This window comes from Dysidea avara, chromosome 11, assembly GCF_963678975.1.
Source record: "Dysidea avara chromosome 11, odDysAvar1.4, whole genome shotgun sequence".
Lineage (NCBI taxonomy): Eukaryota > Metazoa > Porifera > Demospongiae > Dictyoceratida > Dysideidae > Dysidea > Dysidea avara.
In genome coordinates, this window is record NC_089282.1 from 25,883,133 (window position 1) to 25,909,448 (window position 26,316).

At 36.2% G+C, this 26,316-nt stretch overlaps 1 protein-coding gene across 3 annotated transcripts; it reads right to left on the reverse strand.

Annotated features, from left to right (window-relative positions):
* Positions 1-352: 352 nt before the first annotated feature.
* LOC136237523 (uncharacterized) lies at positions 353-26,255 on the reverse strand. 3 transcript variants are annotated; one of them, XM_066027700.1, is made up of 23 exons: positions 26,114-26,255; positions 25,564-25,926; positions 25,383-25,517; positions 25,226-25,273; positions 22,724-22,776; positions 22,626-22,665; positions 22,526-22,570; positions 13,815-13,880; positions 11,427-11,479; positions 11,327-11,366; positions 11,233-11,280; positions 8,635-8,730; positions 7,587-7,892; positions 6,983-7,519; positions 5,975-6,016; positions 5,898-5,918; positions 2,906-3,290; positions 2,491-2,568; positions 1,805-1,938; positions 1,611-1,754; positions 1,400-1,563; positions 1,271-1,342; positions 353-740 (listed from the first exon to the last, which is right to left on the reverse strand). In XM_066027700.1, exons 2-23 carry the CDS (start codon positions 25,853-25,855, stop codon positions 615-617), a joined length of 2,925 nt encoding a protein of 974 aa, XP_065883772.1. In that variant the 5' UTR covers positions 25,856-25,926; positions 26,114-26,255; the 3' UTR covers positions 353-614. The 3 variants fall into 3 exon arrangements, with proteins under 3 accessions (XP_065883772.1, XP_065883771.1, XP_065883773.1); XM_066027699.1 differs by having other exon boundaries at positions 11,233-11,283; XM_066027701.1 differs by lacking the exons at positions 11,233-11,280; positions 11,327-11,366; positions 11,427-11,479.
* Between the last annotated feature and the right edge of the window lie 61 nt (positions 26,256-26,316).

The following is a 26,316-nucleotide window of genomic DNA, read 5'->3' on the forward strand; positions in this document are numbered from 1 at the left end:
AAATGTATGCACTCTGCAAAAAAAAAAAAAATCCATTTTGTACCTAATATGCAGTAAACATTATGCTCAGTTACCATGTCACCAGCATTAGAATCAACCATTCTAGTAGCCTTCCACTGAATATTCATTTATGCATATCAATTTGAGGGCCAGCCCCATATTCCAAAATGGGTCTAATTAATGCCTCATATAAACTAGCAAACATCACCATAGTTATGTTTTTAAAAACTCTTCCTAATTAGACCTAATAGTTGAATGGCTTTATTAACCACTGCTGAACATTGTGCATGAAATTTAAGTTCAGTATCAATTCTTGCCACCCTATAACTTCTTAGCTAACAGCTCTGGCCAGTTCACATGACAATTAAGTAAGCCTTCATGATAAGTTCAGGTAGCGTACAATATCAATTTATTATACAACTAGATTTGCTAGCTATGGCTAGCGTTAGTCACACAGCTTGTTTAGTTAGCAAAGTGAAAATTAAATGATTTAAATCAGAAAATCAAAAACAAATTTTTGGCATTATACAAAACTATAGATAGAGGCATTGTAATCATCATGGAGTAGCTAGCTATGTTTGCGGATCAGCAGTAGAAAATATTAATAATTTATTTCAAAATGTAGGATCGATCAGTGTAGAGAGTAGATCAAGCTCTATCTTGTCGGTCACTGTAATGTTGTGAGGCATCCTGAAGGAGAATCGGAGATGGACAGGTGTTCCAGAATTCTGAACTGCATCCTGTTGAAAAAATATAGTACAATCAATCAATTAGCTACAGTCAAGGACTGTAAGTTGTGCACCATTCACATTTCTCTTAATAGGGATAGCAAAATAATTCAGTATTAGTTTGGCTACAAAGCTGAACTCAGTTATCAGTCAAAAGATGTTGTTGTAATTTCATTGAATTAAGTCTTACTACCTGACTAATAAGTATTTAATTGTCCCTTTTGTTGTTTTGTATTTGTAATTATTTTTGTGTGTTCTTCATTTTGTACTTTATCTTTGCGTGCTTTTATGTACTCTGGCATGGAAGAACAGCTATGCCAAATGTCATGAGGTTATACAAAAAAAAATCAAATCAAAAAATCAAATAGTGCATATACTGTAATCCAACACAATTTCTAGACTTTATTTATGGACTCTTGTGTATTATCCTGTTGAGCTCAATGACATACACCATGTGTTAGGTACTGCACAACTTACAGAGTGCACTACTTATGGTCCCTTATGAACAATAGCACATCAAGTTGAAATCAATAATTTTATACCTTCAGTACAAGCAGATTTCCTATCCTGAAAGATGTTTTAGTGTTTTTGCTCACGTGCAGCCCCAACTTTTCCTATACAGGCAATAATCAGTAAGAGTATGTTATAAACTAAACATTTCTTCAACTTACCAATTCTTGTGTGTTTAGTTCAAGATCAGGTAATGTGGTACCACCAAAACTAACATATATCATCAGACTGTTAGAAAATTCTGCCTGAAATTCTAACCGGACACAGCGATAATGAAGTGTCATAGTTGGGTCATTGAAGTATAACTCAACATCCTTTGGTAATTCTACAGTTGCAATATACATTAACACTTCAAGCAATACTTAGGCTTACCCAACAACAGGTCCTTTATATCAGTCTCAACATCTCTGCCATAGATGGGATCTTCAAGGGAGATATCCTCAGCTAGCTGATTTAAATTCCAAGGCCTTGCATATGCTTTGTCCTCTGAAGGCGACAAATTTTTGTCTCTATAATCTATTACAGAAAAAGTAAATGATGAACAGCAGAAACACTATGCTGCTAACATTTCATTATCAGTGGATAAATCTTTCCATTGATTTTTTTTCTGTATCCTGTACTGTTCAAAGCTTTAAGCAGCGTTTGTGTCATAAAAGAAAGCTTCTCTCCCTCAATCTCAAAGGCTTCACAAGATGGAGCACTGTAAAAATATTAAATAGTCATAATGATGAATAATCAATACAGCAAGATCAGAGACAAATTAAAAATTCCGTAGACTCCGGTTATTAGGCGCACATGGTTATTAAGTGCATATTGCCTGTTAAGCGCATATGGTAGACTTGTGCTAGACACCTGTTCGTTAAGCGCATATGGTTGAAATCGCCTCTGCCACCTCGTACTACGTAGAATTGTTATCAGAATGAATCAGACATGTCACAGCACACTCGATGCCTCGCCAGGCCTGTGTCTAGCAGATACTGCCATCTGTAATAACGATAGCTGTAGCTGCTACCTGACTTCTAAGGATTTCCGTTTCCACGACTGAAGCAAACTATTGCCTGGCATTCAAATCACTTGAAAATTGTAGTGGGCACAACTAATTCCCTCCTATATAGCAGAAATTCCTTACTGTAATTTATAAGCATATGCGCTTAACAAGGATAGTAAATTTCATAAATAATTCCTCTGAAAGTTATAAGCGCATGCACCTAATAACCAGAGTCTACGGTATTATAATATTACATTGACTCACCAGGCAAATATTTGACAAAAATTAGCAAAACTGTCACAAGCAGCAGAAGATTCTTTCAATTCAACTGTTGCTGAACCCCTACAATACAAAAATTAAATCTTTCATTGCACTACCATATAGCTATATACTATACATGTGACAGGGCCTACAAAAATAGGACACGTGGGCACAAACTATAGCCCATAACATAACAGGTTAATTATAACTCAGTATTGGAATGGAATATCTGCAATCTGTAACTTGCATTATAATGCCAATTAAATTTTCAATAAGTGCTGAAAAATCCATGTTATGACATACTGATTACTCTAATAACATACATGCTTGTAACAAAATACTATTCATATAATACTAACTGTGTTATTGCTAAAGCACAGATTGAGTTGTATATGTATTGAAATATCACATATCTTACTTTGTCCTACAGCAATCCAGGAAGGCAATGACTTTAGCACGTCGTTGCTGCATTTTCCGCCTGGCGTCATTATAATTTATATACTCCTCAATCTTCACTTGTTGATCATTAGCATCAATGGGCATCAGATAGGTAGTATTTTCATTACCTAATCCATGTCCTGAATAGTAGAACACAGCATACATTCCTTTACGAAGAAGGCCACAGAAATAGTTTATTGCTCTGGACATTTCATTGAGTGACACATCAACAAGTGAAAGAGTCTTAAAGCCAAGCTCTTGTAACTTTTCTGTCATAGCCTTCACATCATTAGGAGGACACCTCAAATGCTTTGTGGATCCTCTGTAGTTGCCATTTCCAATCAGCAATGCCATTTTATCAGTGGCTAAATGGATATATAATACCCTTATACCATCAAGACTCAAGGTAAATGGTGGCCCAAAAAGCCAGTGCTGCCACACAAGTGTATATTCCCTAGGTAACAACTCTCACCCATCTGTAAATTAGTGCCTGGACAGATTAATCCCCTTGGGGTAAACTGTCTTTCAATGCTGTACCGATACTGATACTAAACTATCTCAACATTGATATTATGAGTATTGGATAATTACAAGTGTATATTGCTGATATTTCATTAACGTAGGATAAGTACTACCGTTAGCCTACAGCTGACTAAATGATTCTTTAGTGCAGTAGTAATATCCAAGATGGAATTTGGTGAGGATAGTATGCATAAGATCGAATCATAAACTGTGGAACTTTGCTTTTTCATTGCTGAAGGTTTTTGGTACCATGTTTTGTAGTCTCTTTTGTACCTTTAATATGTCTAACACAATCAAAATATGTTATAAAAAATCATTTCTATGATCCCTTGAAATTCCTAATCTCTGTTTGTTACTTTTAGTAATATCATTATGACTAGTAAACCTGTTCATACGTACTGCAGTAGAAGAAAGAATGGTGCCAGGCTTATTGTTCAATTTCATCTGAACACATGCCCCAATTTTCAATTACTAAAACAGCGAAGTGACCATTACGCTTCGTTCCCTGCTATGTTCAGCCTGTTGCACAGCGTTTCAAATGAAGACCACTACAAGAAGGATCTCTGCAATCAATCTAGTCACAATGGAAGATTTGGACAATTTCCATTACAAATGTAGGGAAGCTATCACGTGGTATCAACACCTTGCACTGTCAGCAAAGATAAATGGGACACAAAGGAGTCACCAATAAGTCTATGAAGCATGTATTGTATGTACTGCAGTATGCCGAAATGCACCTGTTGGGCTGAAGTGACATCAAACAGTGAAAAAAATCAAGCCCATAGCCATAGCTGTGATCAAACTATGCTTGTCTGAAGGTATCATCAGTAGTGCTGTGAACCGGTATGCAAAAAACCAGTTATTAACTGGTATTGTCTATTACCAGTTAAGAACCGGTTTTGCCCACCAACTTGGTAAACGATAAGTTACCCCAGCTGACAAGTGTAAACATCATAACATAATCTCAAAGTATGTGTAAATATGTGATTGTAATTGTAAGACAGGATGTTTATGGTCACTTTGGTACCACCCTAAAGCTTCTAGCAGGCATGTTAAGTATCATTACGTCTGCCAATACCACTGTATTACACAGAAACCAGTTAACTGGTTAACTGCTAGTTATTAGTTACCAGTTAACCGGTTTTGAATTTGTTATCAGGTTCACAGCTAATCATCAGGAAGTCAATATATGTGATCATCTTCCCCCCTTCATGATCCCATATACCAGTCATGTGATCATGATCTTCAAGCTCAAATCTGAAAATTGCAGCTTGAAATTATGCATTATGATGTCATCACTATGACTTCACTATGCACAAAATTTATCAAAATAATTCATTACATTCAACATGGACTAATTTTGTAGTCGTATTTTTATTTTAAAAAAAGATTTAAATATGGCAATCAATAATACCTGGGTTTCACTTGAACCACTCACATATGTAAGTAGGGATATATTTACCAAAATGCAGTAAAAAAGAGTCATGATTGTATGCCATAGGGTTAGAACAGAATGTCATGAGGTATACAAAGTGAGTGTGTACTCTGCATAAACAAATGAAAAATATTAGATGGACTATTAATACAAAATGAAAAGCAAACGCTAAAGTCAGATATACCGTATAGTAAAAAACTTTGGCAGTAAAAACTTTGGTGAATAGCGTTTGATTCGCCAAAGTTTTTTTCGCCAATTATTTTAGATTATCACATGAGCACATTGAGTAACTAGAACTTGAGATGAAGGTCAGCTCGTACCACCACGCAATAAAGACTGAGCTGACTTTGGTGGAGATCTTCCTAGGAATTTGTCCCACTGTTGTAAGCACTCCTTGGGATAGAATTTCCGACCGGCTTCCCGGCATGTCAGCTAGTTCATCATCTCGCGACGGATTTGGCCAAATACTTTGATATACATGATAACCTCTGCTACTGGAGGTCACTGCGGGAAAAGTAAATATGGTTGCTTCCTGCATCGCACGAAGTACGCCTTTGCTACCACGTCGTTAGATCGGTAGCTACAAAAGCCAGTACTGCTACAACAACAATGCTAGCTACCCATACACTTACTATACTATTTAACTAATGAGTTGACACCTTGTCAATATCCGACACCTTGTCAATATCCGTACTGTAAAAACTTTGGCGAATATTATTTCAATCGCCAAAGTTTTTTCTGCCAATTTTCTCAACAGAGGGTTTCATCACACTTTTTTACCGCCAAAGTTTTTTTACTATACGGCAGATGAGCTTTGAGACTTAATAAAATAATACTGCTAAACAAAATAAGTTGCTGGTATGAAAGGATATTATACAATATCATTGGTGACACCCAAGAAATAATTGCAGTGATGTTACTGTCAATAAATTGACAACAACAAAATTATAGATTCATCAGAAAATGCATTTGAGGCATTTTCACAGCTCAGCTGATTTGATTTGACATAACCTACCATGTCCAACTGTTTCTTCAGCTGTAGTAAGAGTAAATAGCATCATTAATAGTGTAACATTTAGGTATTAATGTTACCTTGTAACTGCAGGTCACATATTGGTAAATTTGCGCTGGAACCTGAGTGAGGTGAGAAAGCATAAATCTAAATGCAAGTGGACTTGTGAATAAATCTACAATTATGTAAGAGGGAATAGTAGAGCGACATAGTGAATGAATATGATGATTTGGTATACTTTGTGAGAAAGCATCAACCTTAGCACATAGTTAGTATATACTTCCAGTGGCATTCATTTTTGGATATAGTGCCATTGCATATTTGACCTTTGGTGACCTTTATGGCCATTTTAACATTGCAAATTCATAATTTTGTCTTTATCTACCTCAGGCATTGTTTTACACCATTAAAATATGGTTTCAAATTAAGGATCTTGTTAAAAGAAACAGCTTGGTATTTATTTGAAGTCAATCAGTAATTTCATTCCAAAGATATGATTATTTGTAATAGCTGCAAAATTTTATAAAGTTACCTTACACCCTGAGGGCAGATAAATTCAAAGAATTTATGACTAATACAAATGATCATAACCTTACACTGGAATGAGCTATTGACTTCAAATAAAAAATCAAGTTGTTTCTTAGGTTGACATCTTAAATTTGAAACTATGTTTTAACATGTACAATAATGCTTCAGGGAGATGAAGACAAAATAATGGCTGCAAAGGTCATCATACAGTGTAGGTCAAATCTACGATGGTACTATATCAAAAAATGAATATCATTAGGACTATAATTGATATGGAAAGTTTCGTGCTTTCTCACAAATGACACAACTTTCACACTATGCCACTCTATTAGAATTTAATGTCACTTGAGTAGAGATTTCTCATCAGTGGCCACACAATTGCTATTTTTACAACCACTGTTATTTATGGAGATGTTAGAAACAAAGATATCATGAAAGTTTGGTGATACACAACGATGTTGTAAAATCCAACCAACTTTTAACTGGATTTCTTGTCTTACTAATAACAGCATATACAGGTGTACAGCATAGAAAGACTACACATAAAGTGTCATACTCACTTGGTTGTATTTGAGTTGCTACTGAATAGACCACCTGGGCTGAGTATTCACTCCTGACTTCACACTGATAAAGGCCACCATCCTCTTTGGCTACTTGTGATATAACTAGCTGACTTCTATTAGCATTGATCAGGCGTTGCTTGTTGTAGTACCACTGGTAGTTGACTGGGTTGTCTTCACATACAGCCTCACAAGTAAGTGTCAATTCTTCACCAAATTCTATACACTGTTGCTTTGGTGGTTGCGTTGTAAACTTAATATTTGTTGGGGTCATCACCTCAACATAAACTACTCTGGAACTGACTTCAGGAGAAACAACACATTTGTAATGACCTTGGTGTGAATGGGTTACTTCTGATATTACCATCTTGCTCTCAAGGCACTTTTCTACAAGCTCTTCAATATGCCCATCTTTGTTACACTTGTACCAGCGGTATGTCACATCCACATCAGGTGCTGACTCTGCCTTACATGACAGCTCCAGACTATAACCAGCAAATACCTTAGTGACAAGTTTGGGCTCCTCCACAATCCAAACTACAGCATAATTGTATGAAGAACAAACAAACATAATTAATAAACTTAATTTCTAGCCAATACAAACCTGTTTCCAAGTTAATCTCTGCAACTCTAGATAAAACAGTATAGCCACCAGCTGACACTTCACAATTAAACCTTTTCCCAGCCATTATTGATAGAGACATAGTTATCTTTAATAAGGGACCATTCCCTGTGCTGGTTTTGTTTCTTCCCAAATTATCATTGTCACCCAGGCAGTACCATTTGTAGTTGAGTTGATATCCACATCGTGATTCAGCATTACAGCACAGTGTTACAATAAACCGTTTCTCTTTAACTCGGATTGTTAGATCTTGTGGTTGTTCAATGATCTTTACCACTTGGTTAATATCTGTGCCAATACAATATCACAAGTGAGTACGTATACAATTGTGTATATATAAGTGTGGAAAGATTTGAGTGGTTGGAATAAATCAGTACCATAGCTAATGTACAAGTACAAGAAAAATTAGGAATATAATGTTATAGTCAGATCAAATTCACCTGATCCCTTGTTATTGGGAACAGCTGCTTGAACGTTTAGCAGTGACATGAAGTAAGTTAAATGTCAGAACTGTTTTATAGCAAAAAAGTGAATTGTGGACTTGTATGCTTGTTCCAATATTACACATGTACACACTGCTAACACATACAGTACCTGTATCACTTCTAAAACATGATTAATGTGCTTGTACAATTGCTGTATGTAGCTACCCATGTACAACCTTACATGTAAGTATAACACAGTCAGTTTGGATACATGCATTATATATTCCAGATATTGACAGGTACATATAGTACAGTACTGCTCAAACGAAACATTGCACTCACTTGCACCACTTGATTGCGAGTGATTTTAAAAACTTGCTATTTAAAGGGCGTGGCACCTGTTTCCTTCGCGAGTATTCATCTCTTACGAAATGGAATGAATATCCACGAAGGAAATGCTTTAATTAGTGAGTTTTTAAATCACTTGCAATCAAGCAGTGCGAGCGAGTGCGACGTTATGTTTGAGCAGTACTGTATCATATGTAGCTACTTCTATTGCACATTTTATAGCCTACAATTACTAAACCAAATAACATGCAACTAACTAGATTCTGAGCAAGAAAGTTGGTCAGCAATCTGGTCTACACCGACACTACTGGAGTCCACTTGTTGTGGAGTAGTGTACCTGTGATCAGGATCTCCTGCAGCAGGGAGAAGATCATGAGACACTATATAAAGTGTACAACATACAGTATAGTACACAATACATTATTACAGGACGGTTGTACAGTTCACATAAATGCTCCATGTACACATTTTTCTCTCTACTCATGTATTTTTGGTGAGCTTACATAATATTTGCACATACATTAAATACTATCATTGCTTAGTGACAATATCAGGCCATTATTGTGAATGACTTTTCACAAGATATGTAACCAGTTTTCATGGTGGTTTTTAAACATTTGATATCAAATCAGAAAGATGGACATGATTTACGTACTACTAAAATATAAGCCATGGAAAATAGAAAGGGTCCTTTGGGTGACTTCGAAATATTCCAATTATTCAGTAATTAAATGTGACTGGATATGCAAAAACCCAGCATAATGGCACATTTTTCAAACTCTTTATTTATAATTTACTTAGCCAAGTGTATGCTCTGGCCAAGTTTTAGCCAACAACTTTTGGAGTTCATAGCCCTACAAAGTAAGTAGCAATATTAGAAAGATCAAATTGTACAGCAAGTATAGGGAAAATAAATTACAGGCACATACAAACACAATACAGTTCAGAGTTGCAACTTGTACCATCGTGCTCAGGGAGTCCATTACTGGGTAAGTTTTTCCTTCTATCACCTTTCTTCACTACATACAAGGACGAAATCAGTGAAGAAAGATCGACCGTGTACGGTCATTTTGACATGATGTGAACAAATGCCCATAACTCACGTATCCTTTAGTCTACTGCAATGAAACAAAGATTTTCGAATTTCTCTGGAGTAGATGAATAAGATGATATCCAGGTTTTTATCATTAGACCCTTTCTTCATAAAGAACAAAGCATTAAAATTTTTTACAATTTTTTTTTCAATTATGTAAATATTTTACCCATTGCAATCAATGCTTCATACTGAGCTTGTACCATTATGTCGGGTTTTCACATATCCGGTCACAAATATTATGATGGATGTTCTATGCAATTGTTTTTATAGTTTTGATATTTATGTCAAGTGTAAAGGTTATGAACAGTACTATTTAAGTTGGATATAAATTTAAACAGTGTGCATTAATTAGAATGCCACAACTATTTAAAATATGTAATTATACATCACTGTAGTTTTAAAAAAAACATCAATGTTTTAGTGATTTACTGCAAAAAATTTCATCTCAATACAATGGATAGAATGATGTATTTCATAAAAGTTTCAGGCTTGTTCAGATAATTAGGGATACTGTAAATTTCCACTTTTCACCCTAAGGTTCCTTTCAATTTTCCATGGTTCATATATTAATGTTTCATTTCTAGTGGGCTAGTGGCATAAAGCATAGATAGATGTTACAAAGCAATGTTAACTGTTGCTTTGTATAGAGCTGGGGCAATTGTGCACTACAGCACATGATATATCAACTTAAACTGAGAGCATCAGTAGTCGGAATACAATGGTGGGCTGTGGGGTATGCTGGATAATTAGATTGAGCTTTACGGTGATTTTCGAAAACCCTTCTGCTCACATGATATAACCATGTAATTATAAAGCAATAATTTTACAAAGCTCTTAAAATGTGTCCGCCCCTGATATCACATATGTACAGAGGAAAAAGCATGTATGACCTTGTAATAAACACTTTGTCTGTTAATTGTGCCAAACAACTGATTTGTGCTTACAACATCATGCACACACTGAAATACGTAAAGGTAAGATAATTTTAATGATGCTAATGCTGTTTATCAGATGGTAGAAATTAAGTTATTGTACAATAATTTTGGATTTTGTAATTCATGAAAATTTTGTAATTCTTCAATTGCGTTGCTTTGCATTGCTAAGGAAGCGCTTGTCAGTTTTAACAACATATTACACACACAAGTATCTTCTAAACTTAAACTATCATGTTTTTTCTCACAAATTCTCTCAACAAAGCCTCAAAGCTGCTCTTAATTTTTGTTCGTGTATGTAGGTGAAATGCCCCTTTCAACTCAAAGGGATAGGTTATTCTGGTAGTCTACGAGGCCTGCACCATTGTTTTTAGCCTGTAGAATCGGAAGGGAAGGTAATTCATTAAGTCTGAGGAGAGTCACCATATCCATATTTCAGACTACCAGAAAGAAACCACCTCAGAGCAAAGTTCACCTGTTTGGAAGTTTAATACAGACTTCATTTCGCTCTTACTTTTTACAAGCAAGCTGCTTTTACCATTAACAATTTTGCTCATGTGGGTGCATATGGACAAACATACATAGGTACATAGGTAGATAGGTAGGCACGCGCACGCACGCACGCACGCACGCACGCACGCACGCACGCACGCACGCACGCACACACACACTATACACACACACACTATACACACACACTATACACACACACACCCACACAATGCACAAACACACACTTTTACGAAAACAATTTCAGTAACCCACTATACAAAACAATATTGATAAAAGTTCTCCTAATCAAATCACAATTACATAGTGACACTTGCCTTGATGTGCTCTTCCATCATGTTCCATGTCACTACCATTACCAGTACCTACTGAACACATTGAACTACATATGTCTGTACTTAACTTTCATACCATTTTGATTGGTGCCATTAGGAATATTATTCCCATTAGCCTAGAAGGACATTACATAACAGATAAAGTACAGGTTGAATGACAGAGTTGCATTACTCACTGCATCAGACATGAACCTCAACTGTTCACCAGAATTAGCATCACTACGACGGTCTGGAATAAATAAAAATAAACATGTATGACATGATCCACAACCTAAATATTAAAAGCATTTTGTACATGTAATAGACTCCTCACTCCTGCCCCATTACATACCATCAATTTCTACATGCTATTCAATACTCACTAAACTAACTACACAGTTTAACAAGGTGTATGCTTTTGATTAGTAACAATAATAAGCAACAAAAAAAACTTTGAACAACATGAAGAGCTTAATTATGAACTAGCATATTAAACATTATTAATTTAAAATTGAAGTAGGGATCCAAGCAATAAAAAGTAGTGAAACAAGAGATGAATGATGGTATTACAGCATAGCTTGGTGGGAAAATCCTTACATTGGCATGTTATAATAATCATTTTGTTCAATGCCAAAGTAGGAATTTCCCACCAAGCTATGTTGTAACATCATCATTCTTCTCTTGTTTCATTACTTTTTATTGTTTGGATCTTTATTTTTATTTTAAACTTACAGTTTTAATATACTAGTCTGTTTGGTTTTTTGCTATATGTAGCATACAGCTATACATGTGTGACTGTTTTAATAGGGTGACTGTTGTATTAGAGTATCTCAAGTCAGCCAGGGTGTGTGTGTGTCACTATATCATATTTTCGTTGCGCTAGCATTATAAATACAGCTAGGCCAATAATAACAGGGTGTGTCATCGTGATGGATTATTAAGAGATGTGATCTGGGTGCTTAATCATTATTAATCAACCAAGATTGCATTAATTAATCAATAGGCGTGGCATCGAACCTATCGTGAAGTTACAGGTATTTACCAAACAAAAGCGCTTAAATAAGTTCTCAGCTTCTAAATATGCTGCTCAAGGAAGTGTTGATAGGGAAAATATGCTGCCTCAGTACGGTTTCATTGCAATAACAAGAATACAGTGAGCCTGATTGCAGATAAAAGGAAAGACAAGGTGCAGAGGGCACAAACTCGTTGGAACCCCAAAAGGAACATTCCACTGGTGAGTTTGTTATTGTAGCATAGAATGGTGGCTGTGCGCTGCTTCATTTGGCTTCTAGCCTTGTGACTAGAGCTGAGTGATAGTAGTCATTAATTGATTATTATGATAGCTAGTAACAATCGTAATCTTGATAGTATACTATCGTGCTATCGCAATATCTGTGCTTGGCAAAAATGATAAGGTTGAAGTTCAGAAAACTGTACAAGACCAGTAGCTTGAGCATGAACAATAAAGATAACAACTGTAATACTGACACATAACAATTTTTAGTGGAGTGTTAGAAAACCAGATGTGTGGTGTGTACATAATCGGAGTATTCAAGTGTTTGTATATGTGAGGTTAAGTGTCTTTAATAACTGCTAGTAACTATCATGATACTATCGTTATCGCAGATCTTGATTATGGTAGTTGTACTATCGCTCAGTTCTATATTATATCCCAGATGTTGGCAGGTACATATGTAGCTACTACAGTGGAACCTCAGTTATCTGGACCCCACTTATTCGGATTCTCAGTTAATCAAACTATGGAATTGACTGCTCTATTAGAGTAGTGACTGTTCTATTAGGGTAGTTGACTAATATACCAATTTTTAAAGTTATTTTAAGATTATTTATGCACCAGACATGGGGCCAAGTACATGAGTACTTATACTTAAGTACACTTAAGTACAGGTTTGAAAGTACTTGTACTTTACTTAAATACTTTCTTAATTTTTCCAATGTACTTGTACTTGAGTACTTAAAGTACTTGTAAGTACTGCAAACATTGTACGTAGTATGTACACAATGGGTGTATAATGAGAATAACAAAATTGTATGAAGCAACTTCTTGCGATTATTTTAGTGCCTTCCTCAACCTTACTATGTATCGTGTAGCCATGATTAATGATGTCATAGCATTCCAGCAAACAAAAGCAATGCTGCTATTTATTTTAAGGGTTTAAGAGAGAGAATGGTTGACAAAAACCTGAAAGTACCGTACCCTTAGGCACACTTACATACTACAATACACTGAATACAGTATATATTTTACTACAGCAAAATGTACTTGTACTTTACTTAAGTATTTCCAGCATGTACTTGTATTTTACTTAAGTACTCTCTTGATGGCTGCTGGAGTACTTGTATTTGTACTTGGAAAATTCAAAAGTACTTGTACTTTACTTAAGTACTTTTAAATGTAGTTGGCCCCATGCCTGTTATGCACAATTTCAGAGATACAGACTTTCAGACTTACAGACCACCCCTGGTCACAAGGTGTTTGGTTTTACTGCACTAAATAATTATAATCTATTACACATTTTATAGCCTGTACAACACAATTACTAAAGCAAAAACATGCAACTCACTAGATTCTGCTTGATCAACAAACCGGTCTCCACCGATCTCTTCTTGTGACCCTTGATCAGGATCTCCTGCAGCAGGGAAAAGTTTGAGACACTTTATAAAGTATATAACATACAGTATAGTTGACAGTACATCATTACCATCATACAGAATGATGACAGGGACCGCAAAGGTTTGGGCATGGCCCATGAAAATACATTACCCAAAAACCAGCCTCAATTTTCCCTGACGACGATGAAGCAGTATTGGATAACTAGCCTTCAGATGGACCCGAAACACTTTCAACAAGTTGCTATGAAATTTAAAAGAATATATTAAATGGATATTTCTAGTGACGGACTGACTGACTGAGTAACATAACTCAATAACGGCTAAGGCTATGGGCTTAATTTTTTTTCACTTTTCGATGTCGCTTCAGCCGGACACGTGCTTTTGGGCATATTGCAGTACATACAATGTATTCCTCATGGACTTACCAGTGTCCTCCTTTGTGCCCATTTATCTTTAGTGGTGTTGATTTGGTGGTAGCATGTGATGGCTTTCCTTCATAATGGAAATTGTTTGTATTTTTCATTGTGACTACTTTGATTGCAGAGGTGCTTTTCAAGCAGTTCTTGATTCATAATGTTGTGTAACGGGTTAAACATAGCTAACTACAAAGCATAATGGATACTTCACTTTTCAAATGATAATTAATAGCTGGGGCGTGTAGCAGCATTTCTTTCTTTTGATGCAGTACGCATAGGTTCACCAATCACAATAATATTATTTCACAAAAAAAGTAACAAACAAGTACACAAAACATTGGAATTTTCAACTAGATAGGGACCATAGTACAGTGTACATCAATCAAAAGTACTAAAACGAGCTGGAGTAGTGCACAATATTAAATCACAGTAAAACAGCTATCTTGAGCACAGTAGGGATATAACACTTCTTATTGTTTTATTGTGATTTAATAACATGCACTACTCCAGCTTGTTTCAGTACTTTTTATCGATGTGCTATGGTCCCTACTCTAGTTGAAAATTCCAATTGTTTTGTGTACTTGTAGTATGTTAGGACAGTTGTACAGTCCACATAAAAGCTCCATGTACACATTATAGCTTTCCATTCGTTTAATCATTTATTTTTAGTGAGCTTACATAATACCGTAGAGTCGGGTTTTTAAGCACATATTATTTATTAAGGGCATACACATTTCTTGTAATTAACCATGGATGATAAGCGCACATGGGAAAATGTGATGATAAAGCTACACACAGCAAGAAAGGTCAAGAAAAGCTGAGAGTACTGAAAAATTAATGTCTCCTCAAGTGATTACGCCTTCCTTGAGGTCTCCCTTCGCTATGGATACAGCAAATCAGCCATCTGGATAGTGATAATCTTGTTTATCACGAAGGATTTCACCCAGAATTGGAGTCAAATATTCTTACACACTGGTGTGGCGACTATTAACTACTCTCACAACGTGGTGATTCTGTGTTACACTCACCACAATTATTTATTAGGCGTATGCACCTAACAGTTAGTATGATTTTTACAAAAAGTTTTCTCCGAAAATTATAAGCGCATGCGCTTAACAACCCGACTTTACGGTACGCTCCATTACCCAAACACTTGTATGCCAGTTCAATCATAAAAGTGTTCAGAAAAGTTAATTTGTTGGATGAATGGAGCCCATTCATTTATATACAGTTCTGTTCAACTTCTCTAATACATACACTTACTCTAATAGAATGTTCAACTAACGATGAAATATTCTAATAGAGCAATCAACTATACCGTTCAGATAATCGAGGATTTGAATAATTGCAATCAGGGTTTTTGATAAGTGTTTCAACTCTGAGCCAAACTGGCCCAACCCAGACATCTACTGCTCCACCAGTAGTATACCACTGGACCAATCAGCTTAAAATATTCTGTTGTATTTATTTAGTTTTCGGATTTACTTTTAGTTATATAGTTTTAGTTAACTAATACAAGCTAACTAAACCACCATCAGGTCACAAACTATAGCATATATTGATGTTTGGTTGCTACATATAGCAGTACAGTTTCATTCTGTGCTTTGTTCCACCTGTAGAACATATGTGAACTTATACGTGCAGTGGTCTGAGCAACTACCATAGTCCATAAAGGAAGAAAATCATTTCTAGCTAAACTGACATCATGGAAACTTTGGCCAACTACGAACATTGAACAATATTAAGGAATATTTTCCACAAACTGTCTTGTAAATTGTCCTCTGCTTTTTAATTTCATTTCTTCCACCTCTACATATGATATTGTTTGAAGAAATAATGAGGCTCAGTAGATCAGGAAAGTTTCTAATAAGAGTGACAATACCTTTATACCTTTAATTGTAACAGAATTTACTAGGCAACATGTAATAATTTACCATGAGCTGAAACTGTCTCCATGAATATGTCATGGATGTTAGTATCTTGGCATTGAATGTACAATTATTCCAAACTGGTGGTGGATCAAGAACATTTTTATGGCATTCCTAAATGGGAAATTTCTTCCTAGACCTAGACTAGACCTAGACTAGACCTAGACTTTTCTTCCCAGACCTAAACTCTCCATAGCATAGATGTTTTGCTGACCGCTTGTATATCCAGCAGAGTTTTAAAAGAATTTATGTTAGTGGCCATAGCAATGTCAGATGGTAAAGAATTCCAATCATTTATTACTCTCACAGCAAAACTAAATTTCTTTATAGTTTATCATCTATCTTGTCAACTTTGAGGCCAGCTTTACTTAGTCCAGACTCTTTACATGCCTCGTTTTGCGCAGCCTCTTATCGATTTATAATAGTGGAAATTATGCTAAAAGAACATGTAAAACTACAAAAACAACAGGAATAAATATAGGCTATAATTATTAAAACAACAATAACAAAAAACAGTTACTGCATAAATGAAGGCACTCTACCTGGATAAGTTCGATTGGTGCCTAAAGAGTGACCACAGTTGCCTTTGGAAGATCTAGCTAGCTCCCTGTAAGCATCTAATTAGCTCTACTGACCTCAGACAAGCAGCACCATACCTAATCTGGGGGCGAGACTACACCATACTATCCCATTAGGCCACATAAACTTAATTATTAGTTTCTCTGATCCCCGCAGGAGGATGAGAAACTAATAATTGAGTTTATGTGGCCTTGCAGCTGCATAATTGCAGAGAGGCAAGACGCTTATAGAAACTGCTGCCTCATTTGCTATCTAGAGGAGTAAAGGAACTCTGTTCAATTTCACGTATGCAGGCTTCATAAGAATACTTCTTACACATCTCATGCTTCCTGTAAATGACAATTTTTGGTGGTATGACTACTTGCAGCATGAAGGTTAAAAACTTTTATGTCAATGTATGTTTTCTCACAACGACCTCCTCAAAAATCATTAGCTGAAATATCCAGGCGAGTGCCATTTTTAGTGTTAGGATGAAGTACTCACCTTTGACTGGTTGTAGATGGGGTTCAATTTCAACCTCATGGCAGACCTCAGTAAGTAAACTAGCTGTCAAATCACAAATCTTGTTGTGACGAATCAAGGGAAGCCACCCTTGGGATATGTGTGGGTCATAGCTTTACATGGGTCTGTATAACTACAATGAGTAACATTGTGACAAAAATTTCGAGGACTTGCAAAGAATCCCAAATAAAACATGAAGGTCTAAATATTTCAAGGATAAAATTTTCTCTGTTAGTCCAAAAAAATTGAAATATAGAGCGAAAAGTTTCCCCTTCGTAACATTTTTGCAAGTGTTAGTTGGCTGACACGATCCTTTTAAAGTGTACTTGAAGTACAGTGATTTGCAAGTAGGTTTCCAGCCAAATTTCTTATAGTATTTCCCTTTATGTAGTAGAAACTAGTTATTATAGTCTCGTGTGGCCAGACCACTTTTTTTCTTTTTCATTTGGTCAGGAATAAAGGACCAAATGACCTTTTCCCCTGACCAAATAACAAAAAAATTATGGTCTGACCATGTGAGACTAGCTAGTTAGCTAGGTAGTTGTAGCATTAGTTACATGTGTTTCTGTTTCTAGTACCAATTTCTTTTGTTAGTGATATATCATGTGAAAAGTAGCCAATCAACAATACCTCATACAAATTTTAAAAGTGCCTGCTCGCCTTTCATTGATTGGCTGTAGTGTGTACAATATATCAAAAAAAATGTCGATATTGTAATGATTTTTCAATATTCAAACTTTAATTTGATTTCAAGTTAAGCTATCATATCTGTATATATACATAGCTAGCTATCGTCATCTATCTTAGAATGTGTACAAACCAATCTGTAATGATTCCTATAGCTACAATTGTACGGAGCTTAAAGATCATGAAAATTCACAAGAACTTGTAGCATGGAGAAATGTCCAAAGAATTAGGGTATTAAAGTTTTGCTTATGCTGTCGACAGAGTTTGGGTATAGCTACTTCAGAAAAGTAACTAGTTACTAGTTACTTTTATCCCATGTAACTTAGTTACAGTTATGTTTGATGTGTAGTAGTCACAAATCTGAACTAGTGATGAGAAAATTGGAGCAGAAGCCTTGAGTTGTGTGGGTCATTTTGTGTTCATAGTGGGCCAGTGGAGTGCCGTATTGCCTTATCAAATATCCTGATTACGATTCGGATACTCAAGGTCCTACTGTACCGGCACATACTGTATGTACATTAAATAAATAGCATCATTGCTTAACAGGCCATTATTGAGAATGATTTTTCAGAAGACTTTTCATGGTGGTTTTTAAAACATTTGATATCAAATCAGAAGGGTGAACACAATTTTTGTGCTACTAAAATATGTGACCGAATCTGTGAAAACCTGACATAATGGTGTAAGCCTAAATTTTCACTCTATGCTAATTGTAATGGGTAAAACATTTGCGTAAATGAAAAAATTCGTAAAATTTTTAAACGCTTTGTTCTTTGTGAAGAAAGGGTGTAATGATAAAAACATATTCGCCTACTCAAAGGGAGTTCGAAAGTCTTTGTTTCGTAGCAGTAGCCTAAAGGATACATGAGTTATGGGTACTTGTTTATGTCATCGTACGCAATCGATATTTCTTCACTGATTTCGTCTCTGTATGTAGTAAAGAAAGTTGGTAGGAGAAAAAACCTACCACATAATGGACTCCCCTATTCATGGCAAACACGATGGTACAAGTTGCATTGCATTTGTAAGTTACAGTCATTTTTGTAAACACTTGTAATTAATTTTCCCAATACTTGCTGTACAAATTGATCTTTCTGTTGTTGATACTTTGTAGGGCTGTAACTCCAAAAGTTGTTGGCATACAAGGCTGAAACTTGGCCAGAGCATACACTCAGCTAAGTAGATTATAAGTACTCAATAACAAAGAATTTGAAAAATGCACCATCATGTCAGGCTTTTGCAGATCCAGTCGCATATAATAATGTTTCATTCATAGTGGGCTCAGTGACATAAAGCATATTAAGATAAATGTTGTAAAACAATGTTAATTGTTGTTTTGTCTAGCATGGGAAGAGCTATGGCACATGACACATCAATACTACCTTAAACCGAAGGGTCTTCAAGAAACACTGTAAATCTTAACCTAACCAGTAAACCCCATGGCCCTCCATTTGCTAGTTTTGTATTCCGACTATTGAGGCTCTGATCACACGATACGTATATCAAGCAGAACAATGTAATTAAAGCGATAGTTGTACAAAGCTCTTAAAACGTGTCCGCCCTCCTCTGATATCAAATATACAGAGGTAAATGCATGTATGACCTTGTACTGCTGAAGAAACATTTTATCTGTTAATTATGCCAAACAACTGATTTGTGTTATAACGCAAGTATAGGAAAAAATTAGAAAATTTTAAAGTCCATTAGGGATCATAGAAAAAAGTAAGGAAACAAGGGAGGTCGCCTACGTACATCTGTAGATATACTAGTGGACATTTAATCCCAAGTCAGTCTATACCCATGACTGAATTAGGAATTAAATGTTCATTAGTATATCTGCAGGTATAGGCAACCTCCCTTGTTTCCCTACTTTTTTCTATGATTGCTAATTGATCTTAAAATTCCTGATTTTTCGTTATACTTGTTTGTTTACTTTTTTGTAACATTGTTTTCACTGGTGAACCCACGCATACTGCATCAAAAGAAAGAATAATGCCAGAGTATCAATTGCTGACTTGTGAAGTGAAGTGGCCATCTCATTTCACTTTTCAGCTATGTTCAAAATTCTACTTATTATTATTATTATTTTCTAGGCCCGGGGCAAATACAACCAAGTACAATCACCAACGGGACAACCTACCAATAAGGCAGTTCATGACCAATACAGTGTGTGTGTGCGCGTGTGTGTGTGTGCGTGTGTGTGTGTGTGTGTGTGTTGGCACATAAATGCAATTATAATCAGATACTTAAGCTTTATTGGGTATAATCAAGACAACAGCCACATGCACTCTAATATAATTATATACATATATAGCAGTCCCTCAGAATTCATACGTAATTAAGTCTAGGATATTAATTTATGTATCTGTACACAATTTGTGTCCTCCTCATGTGATACCAGTTGAGGATGGATCAGGGTGATGGATTAAGACATGGCTGGAGTTGCCAAGGGCAGACCACAATGATATCCGGGACAAAAGAAGCTGAGTATTTCTACTATGTGTCAAACACAACCGCTATCTGACTCAGTCCGCTGAGTTACATTTTCAAGTATGAGATTGGCCAATATGTCAAAAAATGGTCAGATGGTGTCTTGGATACACTGCAAGATGAAATCAGGGGCGGTGGAGAAGGGGGGGCAAGGGGGGCTGCAGCCCCTATGAAAAAAAATATGGAGAGGCTTAGCCCCCTAAAATTATTCAATAGCACTATTCGAGATACTCTAATAGAGCAGTCAAGATCAAGATACTCTAATAGAGCAGTCACAGTATTCTTTGAGGAGCCGGCAGGAGCAGTGTAGCAAGCTACGTATGTAGTTATAAATAAGGAGATATAGTCTAGTTGGTAGAGGGCAGCAGCAGGTAGCCAGCAGGTAATGACCTTTTTTTTTTTTGGTCTTTGACTTACAACTAGGCCATGGCATTATCATGCTAGACCCCCCCCTAAATATAGGTGTCTCCGCCATCTCTGGATGAAATAAAATGTGTAGCAGATCGCTGTGAAAGGTGGCAGTGTCTTCAAAGGAATACTCATGGATATGGCACATCAGTGGTGTGCAGACACTGAATGGCAGCTACAGTAGTGATTGGCACTTCACATGCAGTTTGTTTGTACTGTGTTTGTACCAGAAACAATAAATAAAATATTGTCTCCTGTTGCTGCAGAGACAATATTTTATTTATTGTTTCTGGTACAAACACAGTACAAAGAAACAATGCAAACAGTATTACAACATGAAAACATGTACACCTCTGTTAATAATCCACCTGAACACACTGGCAGCTGGCATGGCGACTTAGGACGTCTTACAGCGGCACCTGACACTTGTCTGAACGAAGATCTGGACACAAAGATCTGGACACAAACGATTAGTAGACAAGTTAATAGTAGACCTGCGGATGGTCGCTCATGGTCACTAATCTTCTCTAGGCCTTTAGAATCATGGGAGTGGTGCCGGGCGTTATATAGAATTACAGGTTCGTTCAAGTCATCAGCACGAACAGGCGCAATTATTATACGTCTGTGCCTTTGTTCACCGGCGAGTCGAACCCTGGTTAGTGCAAGTTCACAGGCCTTGTAGTTTTCCCAAACATTAATTATTTAATTATTTATTTCATTCATTATTATTATTTATGACCAGTGTTGGGAGTAACGCGTTACATAAGTAACACGTTACGTAATATTATTACTTTTGTGGTAACTAAGTAATATAACGAAATACGCTATAAAAACAGGTAATATAACTCAAGTTACTTTACATACAAATGTAACGCGTTACCTAAGTAATATAGTTACTGTAACGAGTCTAATATTATGTAATATTATTACTACAAGTAACGAAGTTACTAATCTCGTTAGTTATCCTCTGACTGAGTAACGCCTAGCCACAACGAAGTAACGAAGCCTACTAAATGAAGCTTATTCACCAGCTTCTTACTTATAACCAAGATTTGCACATTGTCCAACAACGCAATCATGTCACGTGATAAAGTGGTAGTTTCACACGTGACAGCTTAAAGCTGTGGATACAAAGTAATATAATATGTAATATTATTATAGTTACTTTATTTTATGAGTAATATGTAACTGTAACTAAATAGTTCAGTTGCAAGTAATATGTAATATGTAACTAGTAACTAGTTACTTTTACAAAGTAACTTGCCCAACACTGCTTATGACATAATTTTAACCGCATTTCGTATTATTTTTAGTACTTGGTTGCATAATTAAACTTTGTAGCTACTTATTGGAAGCATTCAGGGCTGTACTGAAGGCATTTTTGGGCTTGGTTATACCTAACCAATACTGCTAAGTCACCAGAATGATATTGTAAAACTGGTTTTTGGTTGGCCAGACCTCCATAATCCTTATGTACAGCTGTACAGTGCTATCATACTGTATGATTATGAAATAAAGGTAAAGTTTAATTTTACTGATGCCCTTCAGTCTCTAAAAACTGTTATTTTGTTCATGTGAAATTCAGATCGTATTAATAATAAAAAGAAAATCACTATACAAAATAATATCGATGTGTTACATATTGAAACTTACCTTGACGTGTTCCATCACGTTCTATATCACTACCAGTACCTGTACCTATAGAACAATTTGAATTACATACATACAGTATGTCTGTACTTGACTGTCATACCATTTTGATTGGTGCCATTAGGAATATTGTTCCCATTAGCCTAGAAGCACATTCGTAACAGATAAGAACAAGTTGAATGACAGCGTTGCATTGCTCACTGTATCAGGAATGAACTGCAACTCTTTACCCCGATTAGTGTCACTACCACGGTCTGGAATAAATAATAATAATATAATCAACAATTGTAAAAATAATAAACATGTATGATGTAATCCACAGCCTAAAATTAATATTCAAAACACTTGTATACGTGCATGTAGTAGACTACCACTGCTGTTACATGCCATCAATTTCTACATACTCACAGACTAACCAGGTACATGCTTTTTAGGGCCTTTTAAGTTTATACCCATTACAAGGCATTGCCTTTGCAATTGGCTTCATCCCATTTGCAGTAGAGTTCGTCACCTTTGCAGTAGATTGCAATTGAATTCGTCAATTTTGCAATTGATTTAGTCACTTTTGCATTAGAATTCGTCGCGTTTCTACAAGAATTTGCCATAACTACATTGATTGCAAAAAACCAGCTGCTTATCACAAGGTGAATCATTTTTGCTATGGAGAATACCACTTGAGACACTAAAGAGTAATTGAAGCTGGTTATACGCGAAGCCATTAGCTGTCTGTCAAGTTAATTAGCTTGTTCGCGAGTGACCACACCCAACACCAATGGCGAAGTACAGTTGAAACTTGTGAATGTTGCTGAAGAAGCGGTAGCAGAAGAATTATCACCTTTTATAGAACTTTGTGTAAGATCAAAGGAAAAAGTGTACTTTAAATTTCATAAAGTACACTCTCAGCCGGCCAACCATGCTTCAGACCACAAAGAGTGCTTAGCACTCTTTGATACCTTTAGCATACTGTGCTTTATTGCCCACGTGCCTTGGTGCAGGATAATAGCCTGCGGGGCTCACGCCAGTACGACTAATCACTCATGCTGGTGAAGGCCGATAGCCTCGCTGTGCTGAGTGATCAACCACCCCAGCCAGTACGAGTTTTACCACTGAATTGCTTTTATAGACATACCTAAATGCTTCGATGATGGGTGGGAGAAGGTAACGTTGCTGTTACGTTTGTTAATGTAAATGGACAAGTCCTGGAGATATCACGGAAATATTTCGCCATGTGGCTCACAATAGAATTGATTGTGGGTTGCGAGCAAAACCTGCCAAAATACGCGATGAACGTCTCCATACCAAACTATGGTGAACTATGTGTGAGTTACTTTGTTAAACTAGTTTGTGTGCATTCAGGCTGCTAATAGTTCGTGCAACGTGTGTTAATTACGAGTCCTAGTGTATGGTGAAGCTACACAACTAGAAAGTTCCGTAAATCATTTTTGCCTCATGCTTTATTAGCATCTCGGCCGCACACCTCGTACTTTATTTTTCATATAGCACTCGCGGCTATGCTTTAACATATACATAAAGAGTTATTACAACAGTAATGTTGTACTTCAACAAGATCATGGAGCAGCTGCTATGTACATTTTGTTTTCGTGTTCACTGCAGCTGCCAATCTTGTTAGTTGTTACAGACAAATTCTTGTGCAAACGAGATGGATTCTAATGCAAAAGCGATTTGCAAAATTGATGAAGTCAATTGCAAACGGGACGAATTTTACTGCAAATATGACGAACTCTACTGCTAACGGGACGAAGTCAATTGCAAAATCCTGTAATAAGCAACAAAAAATTTTGAATAAAGAACTAAAAAAATTTACTGACTCTAATAGAACACACAGGACAAAATCACAGATAGATGGAAATGTGTTTGATTGGTCTGCCCATACACTGATGTGCTAAAAAAATTGTCGTTAATTGTATACCAGGACACTACAATCATAAACCTAATTTCGATTTTACCACATTAACACTTTTACCAGTGATTTGCAATGGAATGCATACCATAACACTGCAGCCTTCAATGCACTGTAAAAACAGGTGTTACGATTTCATTGAAAAGCGGTTTTAGCCTCAGATGATGTGTGATTTTTAGCCACAATTGTCTGTAATGTTTGAATGTATTTATTGTAAACATGGATTGCTTACTGTTCTCAAGTGTGTGTTTATTAAATAAACGCAAAATAGTTACTTTGCTTGCTAGAAATAAGCATGTTTACTTACTATAGCCTAATGCATTGGTCATTGCATCCAGTGTCACTAAGAAGTGAATTATACTTTCACAAGGCTGCAGCACAATTTGCTGTCAGACCTTCAGTGCTGGTCACTGTAAAGTTTTAATGAAAATAAATAATGAATAAGCAAAGAATTCTCATACTTGTTAAGCAATACCATGAGTGATAATAGATGTAAAAATCAAAAACTTCCATACTATATGTGACTGGATTAGTTCTTCCACACACATCCAATTCTATGAACTTGGAGAATCATAACTTATTGAAAAAGAAAAAGTACATATTAACCTCCATCTACTATGACGTGGTGCATGATGGTGCTCACTACTGACCAAATTTCAAGTCTCTAGCCTTTTCTAGTCTGAAGTTATCGTCATCAAAGTCGGTAAATTAGATGTGTGTGGAAGACCCCCTTTTGCAAATCCGGTCATACATAGAAAATGGCTTATGCAATATAAACATACCACCAGAGCTTGTGGTATCTCCATCACCTGAACATGGAACTGAGGTAGCTAAGGAACAAGTTGGAGAAACAATTATAAAGAAAAACGTATATATATATATCACACATACATAACTAAGCAAAGCTTTTAGCTTCAAGGCTAGCATGGTCAAACCTACCTGTTATATCTCTTCCAGGTCTGGATTTATACCATCTTCTGATCAAATATATAGCCAGCAATACAGTAAGCAATCCTATAGTTAGTCCAAAGGAACCTCCTACAACTTCAAGTAGGATGAAAAGTTCACTATTATCTAAAGAGAAGCATAAAATAATCATTTAATTGAGATCAGGACGTACCATCAGTAAGCTGTACATTTGTCTCTCCATGTTGTGAGCTTATGTTGGAATACTGTGGGAAATGATACTTAAGCCAGAAACTTTCATTATAGAAACAATAGCAGTAATATTTCCCTTCATCAGCATTGGTAACATCTGCCACTGTCAATGTACAAGCAACTTGATTGTCTCTCCCAGATACTGACGTTTGGTTGAAGTGATACTTGTGAGAAGGATTAATACGACCATCCTTATTAGACCAAGCACATATGCTCAAATATGGTGTCTGTGATGCAGTGAAGGTACACGTCATTTGTACTACTTAATGTATATTAACAGTTACATTGTGAGGTCCTGAAATGAGTACTGGTGGCTCCACTACAGCTACACAATGGCAAACAATATTATTGACAGTTGAGACTGATAGGAGTACAAGATAGCAGATTTAGTACGAAACAAGTATCAAATTAGACAAACTCTCTTAAGCAAGTGTGCCATACAGCACTTTGACTACATACAGTATATACACAAATTACAATACGTAGCATATTTAAGTAACAAATAAACTCACTTAAAGAGGAAGGACTACTGGCACTGTTGTCCTCGCGAAATATTGCATTGCAGGTCATGACAGTTTCATCTGATGCTGAGATTACAGAAGTGTCAACTTGCAGGCAGCTAACAAATCGACAACAAGTGAAGTTATTACCATGACAATGCTGAGATGGCTTTAATACAACATATCTCTTGTCGTCACTGTTGTCATCAACATAT